We start from the raw sequence: 23,024 nt of genomic DNA on the forward strand, positions 1-23,024 counted from the left end.
GAAGAAGCCAACTTGTTTCAAGTTAACACCTAGGTTTTAATCTGTCATTAACCCTAGTCCAGTTCGGGTTGAAAGAAGGATGAAGAATATTTCAAAAGAGACCCACATTTGCCTTTTTTGTTTGTGCACTAGAAGATCTATGTTCTATTCTGCCTATATGATCTATGGAAGACAAATATAAATTCTAGGCTAAAAGACCTCAGTCCATCTATTAGAGGGTTGAAGGGCCTCAGGACTAAGCCACAGAAGAATCCGAAGTGCCTCAGTGTGGAATGCCTCAGTCTGGAGTGCCTCAATACAAAGTGCCTCAGTCCAAAGTTGCCTCAAACATGTGGAAAAGCCAACGAGGCCATGAATGCAGTAGCTATATCAATATAAGATTAATGAATGCTATTTTTGGAAGGTTGATTGGAAGAAAGACTGAATGTATAGATTACAAAAGATTTGTTTAGGCCTGCTTTCAGAGAAGTCTATGAACTTTTTGTGATGCACTTGAAGAACAAAAATCAGGAGCCAGAAACAAATTCTGAGATGATAGAAAGCTTGACAAAGAAGACCAAACCTCCTTCATTCAATTTAAGCATAGACCTATAATTGATATGGAGTCAAAATTCTTGTTTACTATTTTATTACAAGAATCTGAGATAGATTACAGTTTAGATAATTCAAGCATAGCATATGATGTGATTGAAAGTACCAACACATACATAAATTTGACATGGCGATGGAATTTTTAATTGAAGATTGTTTGTTTTCCTTGGTTGGTGGAGCGAGTTCTCTTGGAAGAGCTAGTTTTAAAGTTTGTAAACCCTAGAAAATCACGAAGCTTATAATTAAGCCCTAGAATTTATGGAAAAACCCTAGAGCTAGACCCAAAGTATTGGAAGTCAATGTTTCCATTGAAATAAGAAACCTAGCTCATGCAATGAAAGAGCAAAAGCAGGATGCTGATGATGAGAACGAGGATGATGATTTTGTAGTTGGATGCAAGATGGCAAGGATTGAGAGGGAGATTCCCTACAATCCTCAAATCAAAAGCTAAGTACTTTATATCTCTCTTTGTTGATTATTATTTTTCTATTAATTAGCCTCTTGCCTTTGTTTCTTTTGTTGGGTTATAATCGTTTCTTCCATGACCTCCCAGTGAGGGTTGTAGGTACATTATAAACGTTGCAGAGGCATTAGCAACAAATGAAAGCATTGGGAAGAACAAATCAAGACTTATGACAAGAGGATTCTCCCAGTGTAATTTGTGTTCAAGAAAAAAAATTGTATTGACATGTAGAACCATGCCTAATGATTCGAAGAGCTCCTAGTTTAGAGCAAGCAGGCAGGCTAGCAAGTTTGAAGGATGCCTTGATGGAGGAAATTGTGCTGAAGAGAAGTCAGTGGTGACTTCCAAGTGGATCTAGAAGATGAAGTATGCGGTAGATGGCAACAGAGAGAAGTACAAAACAATATTCGTGAGGATTCTCCCAGAAAGAGGGAGAACACTGTGTGGAGACACTTGCTCCAATTGTTTGGTACACCTCTATTAGAATTATTATTTTTGTTGCTTCTATTATGAGTTGAAATTCACATCAGGTGGATGTGGAGATCGCTTCCTCAATGGGGTATTTTAGGTGTACATAGAGCTACCTCAGGGCTTTGAGGTACATGAGAGGGAATCTCATTTTTGCATACTAAAGAAGGCTTTGTATGAACCTTGGGCATGGTATTCTTGGATAGATGGATATCTGATTAGTCTTGGTTGATCTTGTTATCATATGACTTGTTTATGATGGGAGCAGAGGGACTCATGTGATAGATGGAGCAACAATGGCAGGAAGATTTGCCTTCGTGATAGAGGGAGGAGTCAAGCCCTGCTTTAGTGTCAAAGGGAGTTGCCCTCTGAGTTTGAGATGAAGGATCTCGGTTGTATACATTAGTTTTTGGAACTAGATTTGTTGCAGAAGCTAGGATTGCCACAACAGGATCTACTTCAGTGTCAAGCAACTGTTGTGATGGTTCCAATGAAGGAAGCAACTATAGGGATATATAGATTCAGATTGGGCAGAGAGTGCTGAAGATAGGGAGAGCACATCTGGATGACGATTCAGTTTAGAAATCTGACATCTGTTGCACTCAGGATTGCAGAGGCCGAGTATATTGCAGCTAGTTTGGCAAGTTATGAAGCTAGGTGGCTTTAGAAGCTACTACTCACAGGATTTTTTGATCAGGTGCAGGAGATGACAATGATGACAGGTTTCAGCACATCGAGAACATAGTACCACCACATCTAGGAGTTGGTATAAAAGGCAACAGTGAGGCTCCAATGTATTTCTACATACGAGCAAGATGATGACATTCTCACAAAGCCTTTGTCCCAGGGTTAAGTTTGTATACTTTGGGGACAAGCTTAGATTAGTTGAGAATTCTTCCCTCAGTCAGAGGGAGTGTCGATGTTGTAACTTGTAGCATCAAGGGGCAGACATTCTTCGTAAGTCATGATAATGACAATTCAAGGTATTGACCAGGGCCCATGTAATATGGCTAGTGAAAATGGCCCAGAGAGCCTCAAGGCCCAAAGTGCTCCCCAGGTGGGTTGAGTGAGTGCTTTTAGCCTCAGACAAGTGATTTTAAATTTTTACATTCAATAACATGTGATGACATGTCGGAATGGTAAATGGGCTTAGGGTTTCACCATGTGTCAGGGGGTGCCTAATTCCAAGTGATGACTTGGTGGATTGGTGAAACAAGGACTAGTCTTGACCCCAAAAGGCCTTTGACCAATAGGTGGCTATATCCATTTGCAAAGGGGATGTATCTAGTGGGAGACTAGATTCCTTTGCATGATGTTGATGCAGAATGCTTTCCACATGTAGTGGATGGATACATCAACATAGCTAGCTCATTCAACATTTTCTTGGGATAGAGAAATTTTTCAACAAGAGATCATCTGAAGAAGTTGTTATGAATACCTCCCTAGCTATGAGGGAGTGTTGAATTTTTGTAGCTAATGGTCGGTCTTCATAATTTATTCTAGTCCTCAAAATATAAAGAGAAAAGATAAATTTGAATTGAATTTCAAGTCGATTTCAAAAGGAGAAAAAACAATTTTTTGAAATGAAATTTTTTTGACCAAAAGGTTCAAGTCAACCTGCCCCTTTTGTTAAATTTCCATGAACCTAGCACCCGATAATAAATCTTTAACAAACCCTTAAGCGATTTATTAATTTATGCATGGCTAAATTCTTAACGAAAATGCACAGTGTAAACACATAGAAATAACATCACATTGGACACATGATTTACCCTGGAAAACCCACAAAGGGAAAAACTAGAAAACATGTCCTATTATGATCTTGAGCTTGCATACTAGGTATAATGGCCCAACTGAGGAATTACATATACAACAACTGGCTCTGTTCTAGATATTATTGTTGCTCATTGCACCTTCCTTAGACCCTACCCGACCTGGCACACTAGAGTATCACACTCTTCCTCCTCAATGGTGTCTTTACCTTTCCGCCAGATCTCTTTTTATAACCTTTTAATGATTAAAACCCTAACCTTAGATCTCAATGGCTAAGATTAGATCTTGCCATCCCAAGATCAACGATTGTGACTTAATCTTTCATTGAGATCACTTAAGTCACTTTAAATCATTAAATACAAAAGGTACTTTACAAAGTTTATTATCTAGAGAGGCAATCTTCCACATGCTAAGACACCAAGAAATTGTGGAAGTCTTATAGGGCTACACAATCCAACACTCCCTCTTAGCGAGGAAGGTACTTCTTCCATAACTCGAATCTTCCCTCAGGCTTCACACATCCACTGTAGTTACTCCCTCTAACACATAATCCTGTCTTGCCACTAGATATGGAACTTGAATTGAGAACCATGCTCTTAGAAACCTCTTGCTCCTAAGCATCTTGCATGGCTATGCTGACCATGTCTTCCTCAGTCAACCCTCTGTTGTATGCTACTTATGCTTGCTCTACTGCCCGCAACGTCTTGTAAGCTTCTTGAGGGTGCTTGAAGCCTCTTGCTCCTTGCTCGAACATTTTAGTGGTTTTCATAAAACTTTTTTATTACTTGGTCATTGACACGTCTACCCAGCCTGTGCACTTTTCCTTGACAGCTAGATTTGAACTTGTCAGCCTATTCCTTAGCCCCGTCGCCCACGAATATGCTTGCCTCCACAACAACTATGGCTTGCTCACTCACCGACGACTCTTCCGGCTTGTCGGCTTGCTCGCTGGTCTTTGCCAACCATTGACTGCGCACTTTACTTTGGCAGCTCACCTCACAACTCTGCCTATCGTTCATTTCACTAGTCCAAACTGTCCCTGCCACTACCCAACAACTTCAACGACTCATTGGATCTTCGTTCGTTGCCAGGACCTGTTGCTGGGTTCTGGTAGCTATCACCAAACATGACCCTCACTTGATGACTCCTCTGACTGATACGACTATTCTTCGCAGGCAGTGTCCCGACACTGCTATGTCGCCAATCAACTCAACCCGATTTGACGTCTGACTTCTGTGTCCACACGCTCGATCCTTCGATCTATCTTGTGACTACTCAGATCTATTCGTCGACTGTCGTGCCTACAAACAAACTCGACAAATGATTTTCGTGAAGGATACATGCCTCGTGGCCCTGACCTAGACTGGTGGCAACTGACTCTTCGTCAAGTAACAACTATGCCTGCTGAAAACATCCGTGACACACTGCAACCAGTCGATTGGCAGATAGAGGCTTTTTGGCTGTCTCTTTTTGCTGGTCTCTCGAACGCTTCACTGTTTGCTCGCTGATCACTATGTTGTCAACTACTATTGTATGGGCTTTGTTGTGCTAACCAGTTTGTGGATCGCTATTGCACCCTCGGTCTCTGTGCCATTAAAATCTAACTCGTGCTGATGCTAGTCTGCATGCTTGCCTGCCTGTCGCTACTCCTATGCCACTGGTTTTATGTGTTGTCGACCCTGCTATCTATTGTTGGGTGACACCTATAATTCCTAGTTCATTTTGTTCCTGCGACAATGCCTCGGTCGCTACGCTATGGTGCTGGTATTGCTAGTCGGCCTGGCTAGGTTGCTGCTCACTGCTCCTGCGGCTAAGCAACAACCCCTGTTGGCTAGCTCGCTTGTTGGAGCTTCGTTGGCCACCCACAGCCCTTGACTTTTGTTTTTCTTTATTATTATTTTTTTATGTCCCTTTTTTTTCTTTACACAAAAAAAAAGTTTGTTCCTAAATATTTCTTCTCGGCCCAATTTTGTTTGTTTGTTTGTTTGGTTTTTGTGTTTTATATTGGCTTTTTGCCTTGTTAATCGTCTTTCTTATTTCAGTAATTCTTGTTTTGTTATTATTTCCATCTCTTCTTTGTACATATGATCCGAGCCAACCTAGCTTCGGCAATCTCATAGGAATCTTGATTTCTTGCAATTCCGAGATTGATTATGAGTTTTGACTTTAATGCCATGTTAAATTTCCACGAACCTAGCACCTGGCAATAAATCTTGAACAAACCCTTAATTGATTTATTGATTTATGCATGTCTAAATTCTTAGGAAAAACACATAGCGAAAACACTAACATCAAATTGGACTCACAATTTACCCTGGAAAACCCTCAAAGGGAAAAACAAAAAAACTTGTTCTATTATGAACTTGGGCTCCCATACCAAGGATAATGGCCCAACTGAGGAATTAAATATACATCAACTAGATCTGATCTAGCTGATCAAGCCCTCCTTGGCTGTGATTTGGATCTCCTTGCACCTTCCTCGGACCTTGCCCAATCTGGCACACTGGAGTTAAAAGGCTAGTGTCGCTCATTGGTGTCTTCACCTCTCCCTTAAATCTCCTTTTATAACCTTTTAATGACTAAAACCCTAACCCTAGATCTCAATGGCTAAGGTTAGATCTTTCCATTCCAAGATGAACAACAGTGACCTAATCCTTCATTGAGATCACTTAAGTCACTTTTAATCATTAAATATAGAAGGTACTTTACAAAGTTTATTATCTAGAAAGGCAATTTTCCACATGCTAAGACACCAAGCACTTGTGGAAGTCTCACTGAGCTACCTAATCCAACACCTTTGACACACCTATTCAAGATTATTAAAACACTATATAAAGGCTATTTCATCCTCCTCTTCTACACACCAATTCAAATCACTCTTTCACATACATTTTCTTCTGTTCATGCGAAGGAGAGAGAGTTTATGGGCAGATCAAGTTTATGAGCAAACCGAATTTTTGGACAGACCAAAATCTCTGGGCAGACCGAAACATCTGAGGTAGACCAAAATTCTCTATGACACATTTAACCAAATTTTCGAGGCTACTTATCTATGTTTGACCAGGTTTGACCTAGGTTTTATTGCTTGGTAGTTTGACTTTTTTTTGATTGGAAACGATCAAATTGTATCTCTTATTGAACTAAAAAATTTCTCTAAGAAAAGGTTGCTGAGTTTTTCCCTAAAAGAGGGTTTTCCCAGGGTAAATAATTGTGTTTCTTGTTGCGCTGTCTCTTTATGATCCTATTGTCATTATTTATTCTACTGTTAAGATATTCTGTGTAATTGCTTAATGATGAGTGTGAACACAAGAAGAATTTAACTAAGAAATCATTAGAAGTAATTATAATTTATCAGATTAGAAGATCAGATTTCTCCTTGAAAATCAGCACCCAACAATTGCTAACTCATCACGAGCCTGCTCGATCCTTGTGAGGTAAGATGTTACGATCTCTGATTTGTTCATCATCTTGATGGTTTTTAATTTTCCTGCAGCACCAGCTTCTTGTTTTCATTTATGCTCCAGATAAGACTGGTTAGGGTTACCCACATCTGACAAGCTGTATCCTTCCTTGCTATGTGAGGAATTATATGATCCTTAACACCATCCGAAGTTATACACCTTGCTTTCACATCCTTAAGGTTGTTCTTGGTTGTTTGGTTTGAATCTGAATGAACTTGGACTTATGTGTTCACAAAATCCCACAAACCATTCATTTTTAAAACCATGGTGATCTGCTCCTTCCAGGGATTGAAATTAGTGGCTCCATCCAACTTGTCTTCATATCTCAAACTACTTAGTGATGTCCAATGTCACAGGGTTCGCTGGACCCAAACATTGAGGTTCGGAATTTGGTGAACCTCTAAAAATTTGTTAATGTTTGTTCAAATTCGTGCAGGTTTGGTTAATTTTTCATTCAGGTTACTGGTTCAATTGTGTAGTTTTGGCTTATTTTTTCCGGTTAAATTCGTGTAAGGTTGGATTACCCACAACATGGTGCATAAGACTGCCTGAGACGTGTCGTGCAAGTTCGCATTACCCATGGGCCAACATGCTGGGATGTGTCGTGTAGGTTTGCTTAATATACACGCATCTTTAACTCACGATCTGGTAGACTACCAGGCCCTCAGGTAAACTGTAAATGGATTAGTTCAATTTGAGACATACATGCTAATTCTTTCCACCTACTCTTTAGTCTTTTCTCCAACCTTTTGAGCGAAATTATCATTCCTTCGAAACTGGTTTAACCAGAGATATCGATGAATGGATGGCGGCTCCAAAACAGATTCAAGGGCCTATTCTAATGGGATTTCCCACCTGTTAATTACCTGGATCCCATGCCCTTCCTAAAACCTGATTCATATGAAGTGAAATGAAAGTTTCAAAATTCAATTCATGCATTAACTGTCTAAAATCATAGATAGGTTATGGGTTAGCAAGAGAATGGCTAAATTATCATATATAAATAATAAAGTAATATATTTTAAATTATATATAATTATAAGAATTAATGTTAATATTATCTTAAATTATTTTAATCTTATATATATTATAAATTAATAAATCTTATATATTATAAATTAATATAACTTTTATTTATAAAAAATCATAAATAGATTTATATATATAAGAATTGATGTTAATATTCTTTTAAATTTTATTAACCTTACATATATTATCAGTTAATACAACTTCCATTGGTAGAAAATATATATATATATATATATATATATATATAGACGAACGTAATGGTGAACCTTATCCGAACCTCATAGCTAAATTTGAATTCAAATCGAACTTTATCATTGTTGAGCTCAAATTTGAACCTGAACCATGTCACATTGGTGATGCCTTCTCACAAATCGACCTAGTAACTTGGCCACAAGATCCTAGCTGCAAAATTTAAAAATAATTCTGTTGCATAAAAAGAAGTAATTTGCTACTGCTAATCCTAGTGATCTCGGTTCTCTCTTAGAGTTTTCTAGAGCTCTGATACCATGTTATATCTCCTAATAACAACTTAGATTTATTTTCTAGCAACAATTATTTATGCCTAGAAATTTATTTTAATATCCAAAATAAATTCTGAATTGTTGAAAAATAAAATCATTAGTATTTAAACTTCTAGAAATTTATATGCAGCGGAAATGAAATCAAAGAGATCAATCACATTTTATGACAGATAAATACCCACAACAGTTAATTCTCCTTCATTAATTAATCTTAAGAAAATCAATGTTTAGACCCACAAAGAAATTACAAAGAAATATGCATTGACTGGAACCTGTAACTTAGGTCCACTGGAAATTAACTACGAAGAAATTTGGCTTGGAGAATTTCAGCCCACCTCTCATTAATAACTTGGTCCTGTGTCATCTCCTTGAACAACTTCTGCACCTTAGGAAATTCAGCTCTGACAAATTGATCTCTCCAACAATTCGACCTCCTTCTCGCTTCAGCAATTTGGCTGTGCAATCTCCAACAATTCAGCCTCCTGGAAATGCTTCTCTTTCTCCTTAGTCTAGATGAACTTCTTGTTGTAAAATGTAATTAGGTTCGGTCTTCATATTGACATGTAAATATGATCTTTATAAATGATGAAAATAAAAGAATAAAGTTATTTTTGTAAGATTTGCTTCATGGGTTTCATGAGCAAGAGGTTTATTTTAGATGGCTCCCATTGAGAGCCTTAGGATTGTCAGAGTCAATGTCATGTCAAATGTGATCTAGTAAAATAGCCCTCCAACGACAAGCACACAGTCCTCTTCCTATGTCGGCGTCAAGATGAATGAAGGAACTCATGTCGGCTCACATTATGGAGACACACCGGTTCAGAAACTCATGTTGGCTTATATATACGGATAGACCACTATATATACCCACCTCAGCCTATGCCACACAGAGAAGATTTTGCATCTATCTCTGAGTTTTTTGGTTGGGTAAAAACAGAGAATTTTGGATCTCTAACACAGTGAAGACTTCAGATACCACTGAGATTTCACAGAGTTCGATGTGAGAAAAAGGACCTCGGTCTAAGGCACAGGAATGGAGATTGGGTAGGGAATTCCGATCCCTCTTATGTTGAGATCACAATGACAGCAAGGAGTATTGAAGGGCCAGTGAAATATTGTCTAGTATAGCGCAGTTCGGATCTCTCTGAAGCTCGGTAGACAGTGGCAGCAAGACATATTCAAAGTTCAGAAGAGTTTCTGAAGGAAGTTGAAGGGACAGCGAGATGCTACCTACAGCGAACAGTCTCTCTGTCTAGGTATCACATCAAGTGCAGAGAAGCAGCCTTGAAGGCATGACAGTTTGGTACAACCACAGATCGTTTTTGATGACAGTAAGAAGCTCTCACGAGAAGAGATCTAGATGAGATCTCAGTGATGTCAATGGCTCAATGCTCAGAGGATCAAAGAGGAAGAGGAGTCAACAGGAAGAGAAGACAGTCTAGAGGACTTGTGGCTTGGTCTTGGAGTAGCTAATAGGTCAAGGGTCTTGGTCTTGGTATTCGTCAATTGGAATCTCTATACGAAGAATTTGTGTGGGTTTTCTTCTCAGAGTGAAAGGTTTTGGCCCTAGCTTATAGCCTAGGTGCTGTGTCTCTTGTCTATTTATGTTCATGCCTTGGTTACTGTTTGATGAAGAAGAACACTAATAATCTAACATGAAGAAGATCCTAATCTAAACAAATAAAAAACATTCACAAGCAGTCACTAATGGAAGAGAAATCACCTAATGCTAATACCCTAGATTTCTCAACACTTCTTGCTTTGGAGAAATTGCTTTTCCAAAATTGCAGTAGCTGCCTCTCTCTTTTGTTGTTGTGTCTCACCTCTCCTTTAGGCTTTCACTTATAATCTTTATGAATCCCAAATCCCTAACCCTAATCTCCCTTCTAGAAGACTTGGGAGATCAACGGTTGAGATCATTTCTAAATCACTTAAATGATTTTATTGTTTATCCTTAGAAATTGATATAATAGTCCACAATAATTAATTACTTTAATTACTTTATTTAATTAGACTTAAGAAATAAGCCATAAATCACTTACTCCATCAAGCAAGCACCTAACGAGGCAATAAATCATCTCCTACATGCTAAGATACGAAACCTATGCAGAAGAACTTCCGAAGCTACAACAAGCTTCAACACAACACTCTTATAAGTTCATATGCTTGGCTCGGGAGTGATATGGCTGGGGGTAAAATCATTTCCAGTGGCAGTTCTATGTAGCTCAGATAAAATTGCAAATATGTTTATATCCTGTGTCATATGTTGTGTTTATCTGTGTTGCCAAAATTCTTGCAAAATTTTGTAATGGATTTGGTTTATTGTATAGATTATACAACCTATAATGTCTATGGGCATTTAGATATCTGTTAAATCATGGTTTAGCCAACTGATAAAATTTGTGGTTAACCGTTAAAGTACTCCGTTTCCTTGAAAATATTAGAGGAGGTGGGTTATGTGTTAGTTTCAGTTCTACTGCTATATCCTTGTAGTTCTATAGGGAGATGATTATTTCTAGTTTCAATCCGATATATGTTGTATACTGATAAGAATGGGTAAATTCTTGGCTAGTATAAAAAAAAGTTCTATGCATACTTTTGGTGTGATGTATACAGTAGCAAAAAATCATGGAAAATGTTAAAAGAAGAGTATGCTTTTTTATCCCCTTTTTAATCACTGGCTGATGAAAGAACATTTTTTTGTAATAGGTTTTTTAGGTTATCTGCAGATGTGCAGTAGTCAACCCATGCTTGTTGAATGGAAAACTCAATATATATTCACCTTAGTTTGAATTCTAACCAAGATTGACTCAATTCACCTTAATCTATGATTCTCTATACGTGAATTGATCCCCTCATTATATGGTAGTCCATATCAGCAACATTTCATGTGCAATATAAGAGAGCAGAAAAGGTAGGTGGAAACTTGAAATGATTGGATGCTCAGAATATCTCAAACACATGCAAAAATATTCAAGAGAGAAAGAGAGTCACAATAATCTATCTGCTATTTTCTTATTGTCTTTCTGAGTCAAATAAAGTTTGTTGTTTTTGAACATGGATACTATGGTATACTTGATAAATTGATACCCTTTATCTAGTTATTTAAAAAGTTGTTTAAGAATTTTATTTTTCAATTTCCTTTTAGTAAGTTCACTTCAGTGTCTTCTGATTTTCTTAAATTCATTTTTCATTTGTGGTCAGACTGTCACCAGCTAGATTTAAATTGTGTACTTTGCGATTCTCACAATTTGGCTTAGATGGTTTAAAGTAGTAACTCAGGTGTACTTGCCTGAGGGAGTCTTAGGGTATACAATACTAATGCCTATACTAGAACATTTAGTAATTTTATTCTAACAATTACAATAATTGTATAATGTGTTGGAAAGAGAATAAAATATTTGAGTGTTTTTTCATGTAGGTGGTGGAAGCATTTAAAATTTTAACTTCTGATGAAAAGGTCAAAGCAATTCTAGTCAACATTTTTGGAGGCATTATGAAATGTGATGTCATTGCAAGTGGAATTGTAAATGCTGCAAAACAGGTAACGGTTCTGCCACATGTAACATTTTCATGCTTTATGACTGATGTTTGAAGGTTATTCATGAGAGATCCTATCAGCATTATTTGGTAGGTGAATCTCAGGATGAAAATATAATATCTGAAGTCAGATATGAAAAGATATTTGATTAAATCAAAGATAAGCAATGTGTTGGACAGGTATTGCAATATCAAGTTATTTTCCAAATGCGATAAATCTTTAGAAAGGGTCATGTAAAGTGCTGTAAGTAAGAACTTTAATGTTCTCTGGTCCAATACATATACTGAAGAATACACCGTCCACCGAGGAACATTGAGAAAGTTGAAATTTGTGCAGTGAAGACCAAAATAGTTCAAAGGGACTAGTGACTGCAACCAACAAAAATAGCTGAACCAAAACTGAAGGGTGTGTTAAAAATAGCAACACGAAATGATAAAAATAGAATCCAGTATATTCCAATTTTAATTTGTCGTTGAATTAAAATAGAGAATTAAAATTCGAATTTAGTCTCACCAGCTGCTTGAAAAATAATTAATTAACTCATTATGGATTAATTAGTTGGAGAAATTCAAGTTAGAAGTCTTTTTGAAGTCATGCTACTGTTATCCCTTAAATTAAAGAGATTATCCCTTAATTAAGGAGATAAGATTGAGTTGTATTTGAGTTGTAATTAGTTAGCTCAGTTTACTGAGTTAAGTTTAGTTAAATTAGTTCCAAACTGTTTGAGGAACTAATTGTGAGTTCAGTCAGTTAATGCATGCATGCATCCAACTAATGTACTCCAGATAACTGAAGATTCTCTCATCAGTAACTCATGCACGTTTATTCAGAGAAAGACCCAGTTATTCAAGTTAGAAGTCTTTCTGAAGTCATGCAACAGTTATCCCTTAAACTAAGGAGATTATCCCTTAATTAACGAGATAAGATTGAGTTGTATTTGAGTTGTAATTAGTTAGCTCAGTTTACTGAGTTAAGTCCAGTTAAATTAGTTCCAAACCGTTTGAGGAACTAATTGTGAGTTCAGTCAGTTAATGCATGCATGCCTCCAACTAGTGTACTCTAGATAACTGAAGATTCTCTCATTAGTAACTCATGCATGTCTATTCAGAGAAAGACCCAATTGAGCTAAATGTTAAGGACATGTTACTATTAGTTGCATGAGTTTTCCTATAAAGGAAACTCATCCATGCAGAAGGAACAAGGTTCCTTGAGGATTGCGCAGTTTTACAAGGTGTGAGATCAGTGTGAGTGATCAGTGTTACACTTGGTAACAGTAGGATCACCCAAGAGAAACAACGCAAGGAAATAGGAGGCTTGGAGGGCAGAGGAGAAGGTTTGTGAGAAGCCTTGTTTGCCTGTGAGCATCCAGGAGGATTGTACTGAGAGCTGGCTAGCTGTGAGAGCTAAGGCTTTGTATTATTCTGATATATTTCCACCTTGTATGATAATATAGATAGTGGGGTTTTTAGCTGAGGCTTTCCCCTGAGTATTCTTTTATGTTTCATGTGCATTGGTTTTTCTTCTGGTTATATGTGTTCAAATTGATCTTGCTCAAATCTTTTAAGATTCTGCAAAATTGATTGTAGAAGTAGATTAAAGTATTTTGCTTTAGTTATATTGCATTATCAGGGTAATCTACGGTCAGAATTTCTACAGGGTGTAAAGACCCTTTGAAATGAGACAGAATGAAATGGGAAATGACTACAAGAGCAAAATGAGATGACACGACATAAACATATAAGTACAAGTAGGTTATATTAGGAAGGAAAACCCTAAAAAGGTCAAGAGACAATAATGTAGCATAGCCTGGACAAAGATGCAACTTCCATAAAGAGAGGAAGGAGTTAGTCTTGCTCATTATCCGAATCATTAGTGTAGATGTCAATGCCAAGTTCCTATTAGATATTGCTTTCTAGAGAGTGGTTTGGGGTGACAGGCCCTAGCCAGTAATCTTGGGTGGATTCAACCTGCTCCTGGGTTGCTTGGGGTTGAATAAGTTGTAGGACCACTCTAATATCGAAGGCCAAATAACTCATGTAGATGGAAAGAAACTAGTGATGCATCTTTTAGTACATGTCCTGTAGAAATGCGTTATGCGTAGCTTTCATCCTACTAGGTGTCATTGATGTAGCATGACCCAAAGCTTAGGTGATGCGAGCCAAATAGCAATACCAGATGAGCCTGGTGTTGTCTACATGGGTGGCTGGAGGGAACTTTGCCCCCCAGTGCTTGGGATTGGAAGAAAGGAGGTAATTTGGGTTGCTGTCCTAGAAGAACTTTGAATTAGACATGGTCTAAGGGAAAAGTGTTGTTGTTTGTTTCTTAGACAGGTACTTCTGCACAGGTTCAAGTGTCCAGATGCGTGGAAGTCATCTAATTGACTTGTACCCTCAACAATTACTTTAATTATTGAAATAATTTCTATTTATGAGAAAAGTGAGATAATCTAATGAAATGCAAACATGATTGCATTGGTGAATTAGATAAATTTCAACGATTGATCTCAAGTGAAGTTGAGATTTAATCTCAACTGTCAATCACTTTGGAGATTGGGGTTGTGGATTTAGTCATAACTCAAATTTATGAAAAGAAGGCAGGCGAAGGAGGACTTTAATCAAGTGTGCAGGTATCAGGGGAAGAGTACAGGAGTGATTTTTGAGCAGCAAGATTATTTTCCAGCAGAGGCTGAACAACCCAAAATATTTGCAGCAGCAGTAGCCATATGTGTGAGCTCATGCAACCGAGTTGGACAGTTGCATGTGCCATGCAAGGGCAGAAAACAGCTGCATGAGTAAGCAGACAATCACATATACTGCGTGAGGGTTAACTGACAGCCACACATATGCCATGGATTGCTGTACAGGTTTCGCACATGCATGGGCATCCGTACAGTAGTCAAATGTGCCATGGGCAAAAGTGCAGGAGGATAGCAGGTCACTGGGGTTGATCAGAAGGTTTTTCTGAGGGTCGTATAGGCTGTACAGGTGCCTAGTCTTTTCAAGAAAATTCTGCTATGATTTGTATTTTTCCAGTTGGGCCATTTTCCCAGTGAGGGAGATTTTGAAGGGCAACAATTTTTTGTGTATTTGTGGGGATTGGTTTAGTTTTTGTTTTTGCCAAAATTTATTTATTTATTTATCTGTTCAAATCTAAAGATGGAAGCAACCAATCTCAGATTTGATGACAGGTTGGATGGGTTTTCAAACTTCCTACCCTAGTAGGCTAGGGTTACCTTGCTGCTAAAAGGGTTACCTCTAGGAGATTGTTGATAATGTGATTCAACCACCAAAAAAATCCAACACAGTTGGCAGCTGATGAGAAAGACAATAAAGCTCAACAAGTCATTTTGGTTGCCATGAAGGATCACTTGATCCCCCACTTGGCGGAAAAGAAGACAACGAGAGAATATTCTAGGCCCTAGTGGTTTTATTCCATAGCGATAATGTGAATCTGAAGATGATCTTAAAAAATAATTTGAGATCCATCCAGATGTGACCAACTGCATCTAGAAGATCACTCAAATATGTGATCAATTTGCAGCCATTGGGGAGAAAATGGAGGATGTAGAACTGGTTAATGTGGCATTGGATGGTTACACCAAGTCTTGGGAACCATCTATCAAGGGGATCTGCACTCAGGAGGACCTTCCCAATTTTTGAGAGGCTTTGGGATGATTGCATCTAGGAAAAGGCTTGAGAGGAGTTTTAGGCCAACAAGGAGGGAGGTGGAGAGAACCTGGCCTTGGTTAGTTAGGCCAAGAATGTTGGAAATAATACTGAGAGGGGGGGGGGTGAATCAGTATTATCAAATCAGATACTTTTCAATTTCATACTCAGATTCATATACGCGGCTTCAGTTCAGTATATCAGCGTATATACGCTACTGTGTTAAATGGAACTAGCGTACATGCAGTAATCTTATGATTCAGTTAGATTATCTTCAGTAAATTCATCATAACATTATTAACCATAATAACAGTAATCAGGTGCAGTAAAACAGAACAAATCATCACACATAAGAAGCACACATGAACACCAAGATATAAGGTGGAAACCCAATGTGGGTGAAAACCACCTGCTGCAATTCGTCTCTTTCTTCCTTTAATAAGAAACTTCTTTTACAATGTACTGGTGCAGTCCTTTACCAGCACGCAGGCTTCAACCTGCAGAGAGCTACGACCCTCTCTCGTTTCCAGCTACTTCTGGAAGGGAGCTACAACCCCCTCAGCTCTTGTACTAGCTAATGTACTAGCACGTAGGTGCTGACCTACAGAAGGCTACAACCTTCTTTTCTTCAGGGACCACGTTTCATAAATTTTCAGACTGGATCCATGAGTACAAAACAATCACTGCTGCAATACAATCATCAACTTATACTTGCATCATAAATTTCTAAATCACCCAATACTGAATCACTGAAACCCTGTCATCAAAAATACAGAACACAAACCAGAGCCCAGAACTCTGCAACAACCACTAGAATCAACAACCACCTGAAACACAAATCTCATAATGCATACGCTACTTAACTATATCAAAACCGCGTGTATACGCGCTTTCACTAGAGACAACCCATGTACAGATCTAAAGATAATTACTTATACCTTCGCTGTCATATCCAACCCTAGCCAAGCATCACAAACAGATAACTAGCAATACTAGATCTTCCCACTTCGTCAGACGTCCATTCCTTGCTTCTCTCCTTTGCCTAATGATCTTCTCCTTATATAGGTTAGGCTTCTTTCAATACCACGGTCCAAAACCATAATAAACAATACCAAGGGCCCAATCCCTGGGGTCAACACTTCTGACGAGATACCATGGTCCAAAACCATAGGTTCAAATACCGAGGACTAACTACCACGGACCAAGACATAAGTTTTCCCACCTGTACGCGCTTTTCCTTGCGTGAAAGTGCGTGTATACGCATACATGTCTTCGGCACGTCCAACACGTGTGTATACGCTGATTTGTCACAATGAACCTGCGTATATCTCTTTCTTGACCTGCTATACTAAGATCTGTCCTCTGATTAAGTTGCCATCACCTGTATCAACCTCTGAGTGAGTTGCCATCAAGGACAACACTTGTATCATAATGCCAACAATGCGCGTGTATACGCATACGCGTCTTCGGCACGTCCAACCCGCGTGTATACGCTGATTTGTCACAATGAACTTGCGTATATCTCTTTCTTGACCTGCTGTACTAAGATCTGTCCTCTGATTAAGTTGCCATCACCTGTATCAACCTCTGAGTGAGTTGCCATCAAGGACAACACTTGTATCATAATGCCAACAATGCGCGTGTATACGCATACGCGTCTTCGGCACGTCCAACCCGCGTGTATACGCTGATTTGTCACAATGAACTTGCGTATATCTCTTTCTTGACCTGCTGTACTAAGATCTGTCCTCTGATTAAGTTGCCATCACCTGTATCAACCTCTGAGTGAGTTGCCATCAAGGACAACACTTGTATCATAATGCCAACAATCTCCCCCTTTGGACTTGATGGCAACCACCACACCAAGTCACTCTCCCCCTTTGACATCAAGGGCAAAGGGCGGACCAAGATATTCTCTTCCTTGGTATACCTTTTGCTGTCCATACTCCCCTTGAGTACATGCTGAAGTTTCTGATTGAGCTCCCCTTTGTATATGCCAAGTTGTATCAATCCATCCATGCTCCCCCTGAGCAGATGCAAGTTCTAAGACCAACAATTCATTCAAGACCATGACTATCATTCATCATATATGATCTGCACCATAAGCATCAGCATCCAAACCTGCAATACCATTCCTTTGATCAAACAGCAAGATGTATCATTTAGCTTCATAGACTTTATCAACAAATTCTAACCATAATGCCAACAATGCATTATTTGAAGTATATGCTCCCCCTGAGCCTGAGCCAACCATGACCGAACCATTTCCTGGGTCTGTTCTGCTGCCCTTTCTTCTGATCTCTATATACGCGACTCTGTAGCCTGTAACTCGCGTATATACGCGACTTATCTTCATTATATCAGCGTATGCAAGATGGAATACTGAATTTCTTCACTTTCAGATTCCCCTGTGTCTGTTATGTCAGCTAACTGAGTTATGTCACACCTTTCTGTCTCTAATTCTGTCTTCTTCAATCCCTGGAACCGTGATGATGTATGGTCCTCTTGTTTTGAATTTTGAAATTTGCTCCTGCATTCCCTTGCTTTATGTCCAAGTTTGTTGCATGTATAACATCTTACATATTTCATGTTCCTTCTATTGCAATTAATTGCTTTGTGTCCATATGCATTGCAGGCAAAGCAATATCTGGGATGCGATGATCTTTTGTGATGGTCTTGAACCATTCTACTTCTACATCTGGCTGCAACATGTCCAAGATTATGACATACATAACATTCAACATTATTCAGTGGAGGAAATAATCGTCTATCACTTCCATAGTTAGGAGTAAAGGATTTTCCTTGAGGAATTTCTTTCCTTGGTTGTTCCTTGTTGAGCATTTCAGATTTCTCATTAGAGTTTCTTGCCTCACCTTGTGAGCTAGATTCACCTTCAACGGATTCATAAAAACCAAGACCAGTTTTGATAATAGGGGATCTTTGACTACCAAGAATGTCATCCAAAATCTTAGTACTATCTTGAAATCGCAACAATTTATCCTTTTCTTCTAATTTACCTTTTAAGATATTTACCTCAACCTGATGTTGTTCTTCCTTTTCCAGATACTGATTCCTTAGGTTTTTTTCAGCTTTTCTTCCTTCTTCCACTTGTTGCTTTAATTTGATCACTTCATGTTCTTGATCTTCAAGAGCTTCTCTGTTCTGCTCTCTTGATTTTTCAAGATCTTCTTTTAGAGAGAGGATCTTTGATTCAAGACTCTGAATTGTTATGTTCTGATCATTTACTATATCCTGCAATTTCTCCCTTACCCTGGTTACTGTCTCCAATTGTTCGTTTAATTTGGTAACTTCTTCAGTTTCTGCATTCTTCTTTTCATATGCCATGAGACTTCTAATGTCTTCACTACCATTGAATGAGTCATTACTTTTAACATGGGTATAATAGCTTCTATTACCTTCTTCAGACATCTTTCCTTTGTTATGAGGGCATCTAGCAGCATAGTGACCAACCCTACCACATGAGAAACATTTGAAAGGTAGCTTACCTTTGAACCGTCCAGTTCCCCGTTCAAGATTCTTGACAAAATTTACCTCATCTTCTTCCTCTGACATGTATCCTGACGCTTTGAATGCGGCTTCTGATGGTCCCTCTTTTCACATTTCAAAAGCAGTTAAGATTCCGTGAAGCTGTGACATGGTGATTTTCTGCAGATTCTCCTTTTCTTCTATGGCAGACACTTTGGAATCAAATTTAGCAGACAGAGATCTCAAAACCTTTTCAACTAAGACAACTTCCTTAAATTCTTCACCCAGATCCCTCATACAATTTACAATCTCATCCATACGCAGGAAGTAATTAGCTATGCTTTCATTACTATGCATCTTAAGATTTTCATACCGGATTCTGAGAGTTTGAAGCTTTGCTCTTTTTACCTGATCATCTCCTTCGTAACTCAGAAAGATTTTGTCCCATATTTCCTTAGCTGATTTGAAATGCATGACCTTCATAAATTCTGATTGTGTCAAACTTCCCAATAAGACAGTAACAGCTTTGGCATTGAGCTCATATTGCTTTCTCTCTGCTACATCTGTAGGAGTTGCTGATGGGAATTTGTATCCTCCTTCTACGATTCCCCAAACTTCTGCTCCAAGTGATTGTAGATATGCAGTGGTTCTTATCTTCCAGTGGGTAAAATTGTTCCCGTCAAAGATTGGTGGCCTGATGTGTGCCTCTCTTTCTGGATTAGTCATTGTGATGGATCTTTTCCTTCAAGCGATCAAGCTACCTCTGAAGGACCTGCTCTGATACCAATTGTTGGAAATAATACTGAGAGGGGGGGGGGGGTGAATCAGTATTATCAAATCAGATACTTTTCAATTTCATACTCAGATTCATATACGCGGCTTCAGTTTAGTATATCAGCGTATATACGTGACTGTGTTAAATGGAACTAGCGTACATGCAGTAATCTTATGATTCAGTTAGATTATCTTCAGTAAATTCATCAGAACATTATTAACCATAATAACAGTAATCAGGTGCAGTAAAACAGAACAAATCATCACACATAAGAAGCACACATGAACACCAAGATATAAGGTGGAAACCCAATGTGGGTGAAAACCACCCGCTGCAATTCGTCTCTTTCTTCCTTTAATAAGAAACTTGTTTTACAATGTACTGGTGCAGTCCTTTACCAGCACGCAGGCTTCAACCTGCAGAGAGCTACGACCCTCTCTCGTTTTCCAGCTACTTCTGGAAGGGAGCTACAACCCCCTCAGCTCTTGTACTAGCTAATGTACTAGTACGTAGGTGCTGACCTACAGAAGGCTACAACCTTCTTTTCTTCAGGGACCACGTTTCATAAATTTTCAGACTGGATCCATGAGTACAAAACAATCACTGCTGCAATACAATCATCAACTTATACTTGCATCATAAATCTCTAAATCACCCAATACTGAATCACTGAAACCCTGTCATCAAAAACACAGAACACAAACCAGAGCCCAGAACTCTGCAACAACCACTAGAATCAACAACAACCTGAAACACCAAATCTCATAATGCATACGCTACTTCACTATATCAAAACCGCGTGTATACGCGCTTTCACCAGAGACAACCCGCGTACAGATCTAAAGATAATTACTTATACCTTCGCTGTCATATCCAACCCTAGCCAAGCATCACAAACAGATAACCAGCAATACTAGATCTTCCCACTTCGTCAGACGTCCATTCCTTGCTTCTCTCCTTTGCCTAATGATCTTCTCCTTATATAGGTTAGGCTTCTTTCAATACCACGGTCCAAAACCATAATAAACAATACCAAGGGCCCAATCCCTGGGGTCAACACTTCTGACGAGATACCATGGTCCAAAACCATAGGTTCAAATACCGAGGACTAACTACCACGGACCAAGACATAAGTTTTCCCACCTGTACGTGCTTTTCCTTGTGTGAAAGTGCGTGTATACGCATACGCGTCTTCGGCACGTCCAACCCGCGTGTATACGCTGATTTGTCACAATGAACCTGCGTATATCTCTTTCTTGACCTGCTGTACTAAGATCTGTCCTCTGATTAAGTTGCCATCACCTGTATCAACCTCTGAGTGAGTTGCCATCAAGGACAACACTTGTATCATAATGCCAACAAAGAAAGGCAAAGGAAAGGGTTTTTGCTGTTGAGAAATCAATAGAGCAGCAATTAGGATGATTTTTCTTTACTTTGATAATTGCTTGTGAAGTTATGTTGGCTTCTTATTACTTTATTATGTTCGTTTCATCAAACAATTACCGAAACCATAAACAATGAAGATCACAAAAAAATGATGAATACAAGATGTAGGCTCCAAGCCAGGGAAAACCCCCTCCAAGGGGAAAACCCATAACTATTTTTCTCTTATAGAATTAGATCAAAATTAGTAATTGAAGACCCAAACAACAAGACAAAGATCTCCCACAAGACCCAAGTCAGCCCTCCTTCCAAGCTCTTGTCAGCCCTCCTTCCAAGCTCTTGCAACAAGTCAATGCCAAACCAAGTCAACACAAGACAAAGCCTTTCAAATTTGCTCAAATTTCAGATTTTCGACCCCTGCAGTAGAGTTTCGGCCCTTGCAATTAGCTCTGCAACTTCGGCCCCTGCAACTAGGTCTCCCATTTCACATGTGTGAGAATTTTAGGGCAGAAAAATAGTCTTTAGACCTTTGCTTTCTCTCTCTTGTCTTCCTTAGACCTGTGCTCTTCTTTTAGGCTTCATTCGCTAGTTTTCATTCTCCTTTTGGCACATAATCAAACTTGCTTTTGATGATCCAAATGAGGTCGAACTGTCCTCTATTTATACACATCCAAGAGATCAAATGGGTCCTTCCAGGGCCGACTTGTCCACGCAGGTTCGACTTGATCTTGTGGGGACAAAAATGACATTTTTGACTCAAATAAAATTCCTTCTTCACTTTCTTTTCAAAGTCCAAATGGGACTTGACTCTAGTACAATAATTTAACTCATGACAAATATTCTTTTGACTCAGAAAACCCTAGAAGCATGAAGAACATGCTTGACCTAAATTACAAAAGGACTTGAGCATGTGACCCATGCTATAATATTTCTTTTACTTCTTTTCATTATGAAATTCATAATGATACAAATTATGAAGACTAAACCTAGTTACCAACAATTACAAGAAGGTTAAGGGTGGGGTCAACTTCATAACTAGGTAAGAAGGACTTGAGTAAAATCAAGTGCTTCATTTGCCATGGGAAAGGGCATTATGAATCACAATGTTTAGAGACGAGGAAGGGCAAGGGGATACTGTAACAAATAATAGCATCAATAGAGGTACATTTAGATGAATTTGCATTGAAGTTTGAGAAAGGCTTCCCATTGTTCTCCCATTTATCTACCAACACCACTGTGGAGAAATCCATTAGGGTAGAGACTTAGGGTTTTTATTGAGTTGATTTCTCTTATCAATTATCTTGTGATATTTACTGATTAGTTCTTCTTTCAATTTATCTTGTTCCTATCATCAAGGCTAATGCCAACCAATGAAGATCACAAACAAGAGAGGACACATGATGTAGGCACTTAGCCAAGGCAAAATGCCTTTGAAGGGGAAAACCCAGTCAAAATCTTCCACTAGTAGATTCAAATCAAATGAGACACTCCAAGACCTTTGACTTAACCTCCTCCAACTATCAAGTCAACTTCTCATGTTAGCACAATCCACCATAAGTCAACACAGGTATGCTCCAATGCTTAGCAATGGTTTCCGTCTGCGCTACACTTTTGAAGTTTACAGAGTATCTTCAGTCATTCAATATTTTCTGACCATTACAAATTCCTTCCTCAAGCTCGCACTTCATCCTTTTGTTCTACAAACTTTGTTGACCTATTACAGATCCTTTCCTTTAGACGTGTGACAGAGAGTATAGGTTTGCTTCTTCCCTGTTCTTATTACTTCTTGATATGCTTTTCACACTTCACTTTTTCTTCGAAACTGCAGATCAAATACATCTTGCTTACTCTCAAAGTAGGTCAAAATC

At 38.6% G+C, this 23,024-nt stretch overlaps 1 protein-coding gene across 3 annotated transcripts in view; it reads left to right on the top strand.

Moving 5' to 3' along the window:
* LOC149251726 (ATP citrate lyase (ACL) family protein) overlaps nt 1-23,024 on the top strand; it is a 330,905-nt gene that overhangs the window by 266,265 nt on the left and 41,616 nt on the right. For all 3 annotated transcript variants that reach the window (XM_089459549.1, XM_089459548.1, XM_089459550.1), the window contains one exon: nt 11,728-11,850. In XM_089459549.1, the coding sequence (XP_089315675.1) occupies nt 11,728-11,850 (123 nt within the window). The remainder of the gene's footprint in view (nt 1-11,727; nt 11,851-23,024) is intronic.

Source organism: Pinus tabuliformis, chromosome 7 (assembly GCF_031772625.1).
Source record: "Pinus tabuliformis cultivar Carrire ecotype Pingquan chromosome 7, CPIR1, whole genome shotgun sequence".
In the NCBI taxonomy this organism is placed as follows: domain Eukaryota; kingdom Viridiplantae; phylum Streptophyta; class Pinopsida; order Pinales; family Pinaceae; genus Pinus; species Pinus tabuliformis.